Here is a 4,266-nt window from a genome sequence, read left to right as displayed (position 1 = left end):
AAAAGGAATTCCACTGGAAATGAGTAATGAGCCATAAGAACGGAAAATGACACAGAATTTCAAACCCAAGCTGAACATTTGTGACATTACATACATCACAAAGCAGCCAGCCAATACCTTTCTATGTAGTATAATAATATTGTATAAAATGTTTGTAAAGCAAGGTTAAAACAAAAGAGAGAGAAAACCAGAAGACTTCCATGATGAGTTTGAAGTGTTCTCAACAGTCTCCTTAATTAAAAATTAATGAGGGGGGGAAGGAAAAAAAAAAAAAAAAAAGGAAGTTGAAGAGGCATCAATCTGGAATTGAAAATATCACCAGTATCTCCAAGACACAAAATATAATTGGAATTAATAATTAATTCTGGTCTACAGTGCCTTACATGAAGCTTAACTGAGAGGAAAGTGAGAGATACTAGCTCTTTTTCCCTTCCTGTTATTTTATATTCATGTGAAAACAAGTTCAGTAATCAGAAGAGAGAGAGACAGAAGACACTGTGCTGTGGGAAGGGGTGGATGATAGTAAGGGAACCGAGAAATAACTACTGCACAGCACCGAGGGGACGGACACGGCAAGGATGACATATGGGTAGGGAAAGAATTCCTCGATAAGCATTCCACTTTGCATTATCACTTTGGTGATTTTCACTACTTCGATTTTGTGACAAGACTCCCTGCACAGTGCCATTAATATTTCTCCTCCCTTTAAGAGTGTGGCTCCACGCAGCAGCAGTATTTCTTCCTGCCAGCTTCCAGAAGGAAGGGAGGACATTCCCCTCAGCACTGGAAATCTGCTGGGCCTGCCTTCATAATGTTCTCACATACTTTTCCTTGGTCTATAATCTACATTTTATTTTAAATGAAGATGCCCACAACAGCTCTTCTTAGCTTGCCCTAGCCAGCTGGAGTCATCTTCAGGGTAACATGTCATTCCATCAATGACAGTATGAGGATGCATCCATTCAGAAGGTTGGCAAAAACCACGCCTTCAAAATTTCTGTCAAGGGACCTGGAGAAAAAAAACTAATTGCCAAGAACAAGGCATGCAGATGTTAGCTGCCTTTTCAAATGTAGATGAAGTTTCTAATACTACGCACATCTCTGGAAGAGTTTTTATCTACTGCAGACAAGGAACAAGTAATACTCTATACAAAGTCAGGAAGGTGTTGGAAAAGAGAGAGGAGACATATGTGAATTTTCCTTTTAGATAAGCCCCATCTTTCAGTAACAACACGCCAGATTTTCTCTCTTCCCCGCTGTCTTTGTTGTTTTCTCTTTCCCTCCTACTTTTCCTTCTGATGTTTTCCAGTGCAGCCCTGCAAGTTGTGAATGTACACATTACCACCAGTGTGTCGGGAGTCAGCTGAGGCACCAGAAACACTGTGGGCACGCTTATACAGGAAATAAATTAGTGTGTGTGAAGACCAAGGTAAAAGCACAGCCAGTACCTGAGCTTGCTCATCTCTATCTAGTGCTGCAGCCAGACTTTGGCAAAGAGGACTGGCTATTTTCTCTCCGCGAGGTCTTACTTCATCCACACGCCACACAGGCTCCCAGCTGCGGGGAAGAGTAACTGAGCAAGCTGGAAAATTGTCTCCCTGATTTCCCCCTTATTTTCCACGTTTTCTTCTCCTGCCTCTTGCGCAGTCAGGGCTGCCCCCACACCAGCATGGTATTAGGCTGTGTTATTTGTTTCGCAGAGCTCTGCCGGGGGCCCTGCTGTATAGCTGTTGTTACCTCTTTAATCTTCAACCTCAGGTGAAACATTTGAAGCTAAGCCAACTCCAGCAGTGTCAACGGAGGAGGCAAAATAGACAGCACTGCTCTCTACTGTCCCACCACTGGAGACAGACAGACAGACTAGTGTCAGGCAGGGTCTTGAAGGTCAGTATCCACAGTACGTGCACCTAACCAGTGGTGGAAGAAGGAATTTTAGAAGAAAATTTGCAGCTACAACACAGAGTGTGCCATCATACCTGCATTAATTAGGTGTGCTGTCTTTGGATGAGCTCTCTTGGGTACCATAATACCCATTGCCCTATGCCATTTCAACATGCTCCAAAAGACTTGTACTGTCTGCTCACACAGAGGTGGTGTTACATCACCCTGGCTGCTTTCATCCATGCTCCATTGCAAGGTTCATCCAATGGCAAAAAAATAGTGGGAACCATCTTATAAGCTACATCTAATGGGAAGCCACAATGGCCACCAGCAGGCCATGGGATAACAGAAGCAGCCCACCTTCCCAACCCCATGTAAGAGCTGAGAAGTCCAGATGGGACTCAAAGCATTTTCTCCTCTTTCTGCAGAAAGCAATGGCAAGGCAAGGCAGAAAGCCCCACCAGAATATGACCATTGCATGACGGGCAAATTCAGGAAAGAAGAAAACCAGGATATCATTTTTGCACCACAGCTCAGACAGAATAAAGAATTTCCCACCAGCAAGCCCTCACTTTGAGGTGCCTCCGGCAGCGTTTCACATCATGCAAGGAGGAGAAGGCGGTTCTGCCGGATCATGCACCACAAGAACTGCAATTATCCTGATGCGTTTCAATAAGCATTATATGCAAAATCGTATTTTGATAGACCAAAATAGCTCTCATACTAATTACAGACATGAAGTAGCAGATATTACTTACCCATTTAGAGCTCAAGCCTGTGAGCCCCTAGGCAGTTTGAAAAGTGCTTGGATGGAGCCTGTCTTTAATGGCAAGTGGAGACCACACTGAAGTTATGGCTTGATACAGAATTTCCTTGTGAAATCCTGTGGCCTATAATAAGCAAGAAATCAGAACAGACAATAGACAAGGTCTCTTCTGTCTGGGAAATCTGGCAACCAGCTAATCTCTGTGTTCCCAAATGAGTCTATTACCCAAGTAAGGCTGTAACTGCTACACGCAAGTACTCCATCATCTGGAAGTTTCAAAACAGACATTGTACACCCCAAGACACTGTCACAATAGTCATTAACACAGAAAGACAAGTTGCAAGTCGGCTGCTTCATCAGCCTAACAGGCTGCAACAGACTAAGCCATTAGCAATTAATTAAAGGCCAATGACATCTAAAACCCCGAAGAACGCACATCCAAGACTATTTATAATTGGCAAATACACTTAAACAAAGCAAGCCATAATCCCGCCGGTTGTCCCCTGCTGCTGCTGCTCTCCATCCACCTTATTCCCCTCCCATTACAGATGGTGGGGGCTGTGGCAGGGTTATGGGATCAACACTGTGTGCTGGCAGCCTGGTCTGAAGCCCACAGACATAAGTCATCATCAGCGAGAGTTTTTCTGTTTATTTCAACGGGCATTGGATGGGCTGTAAATATCCTTGCCAAAACCAGTCATTTCTAACAGATAAATATCCTCTGCTTTCACTGGCTTCATGACTTTGAAAAGGCTAGATTACCCTGTACAGTCAGAGTTGAGACTCTACTCAGCACACCTCCTGCACGCGCGGCCAACAGCCCATGTCCAAAGACGAGCGCAACACAGGGTTAAAATTAAGTTTAAAGTTGACATTGAAAGTTAAACTCCTCTGACATATGCAGGCTTTATTACTGAGCAGCTTCATAATCCCTTATATCTGCAAAGAGCCATATGATCCCTGGCTATTAAAAGGAAAAAAAAAAAAAAGCAAAAGGATATGAAACTCCAAGGCTGAATCTCAGAAACGTCTAGGGTTTGTCACAACCTCCGTAACAGAAAGAACCTGTGTTTCTTGTCTCCCCTCGACATTCTCGGAAAAATCAAGGAGGTAATTCTGGCTGAAAGAGTCTTCAGCTAGATCACTTCAACCTGGACATTTTTACTGTTGGCACTGGGTTTTGGTTTATTTTTTTGATGATAGGGTTAAAATTAAACCTCAGTTACACTACCAAAAAATAACAAAACCAAAAAAAGAAGTAGTAATTCATCTCTGTATAGATAACACACTCCTCCCAGAGCCAGGCATTTTAATCTGCATGTGTCCAATTATACTTACTTCATTTCCCCGGACCCTCAACCGTCCTTCCAAAACACCGACTAAACGGCCAAACAGGTACCAGAAAAGCCCCCCGAGCGACCCACGCACCATGCCTGGGGCTCGGCTGGCGCCACAGGACTCCGCTGCCATCAATCCGGCCGCTCACAGACCACCTCCTCCTCCTCCTCCTCCTCTTCCTCCCGGCGAGGATGGGACGCGTCCTCCGGCGGTGCTGCCCCTTTCCCTGCGGCGGGCGCGGTGTTATTTCCACGGACGGGCTGGGGGGGGGAAGTTGCGGG

At 44.8% G+C, this 4,266-nt stretch overlaps 1 protein-coding gene across 1 annotated transcript in view; it reads right to left on the bottom strand.

The window, feature by feature from the left end:
* The window catches only part of MARCH3 (membrane associated ring-CH-type finger 3), an 85,501-nt gene that overhangs the window by 78,194 nt on the left and 3,041 nt on the right, over window positions 1-4,266 (bottom strand). Inside the window, exon 2 of the mRNA XM_014954783.1 lies at window positions 4,076-4,211. Within this exon, the coding sequence (XP_014810269.1) occupies window positions 4,076-4,211 (136 nt within the window). The remainder of the gene's footprint in view (window positions 1-4,075; window positions 4,212-4,266) is intronic.

Source organism: Calidris pugnax, unplaced genomic scaffold (genome assembly GCF_001431845.1).
Source record: "Calidris pugnax isolate Ruff unplaced genomic scaffold, ASM143184v1 scaffold157, whole genome shotgun sequence".
Taxonomy (NCBI): domain Eukaryota; kingdom Metazoa; phylum Chordata; class Aves; order Charadriiformes; family Scolopacidae; genus Calidris; species Calidris pugnax.
The sequence above is the reverse complement of the archived record's forward strand: the minus strand, read 5'-3'. Positions and strand labels throughout refer to the sequence as shown.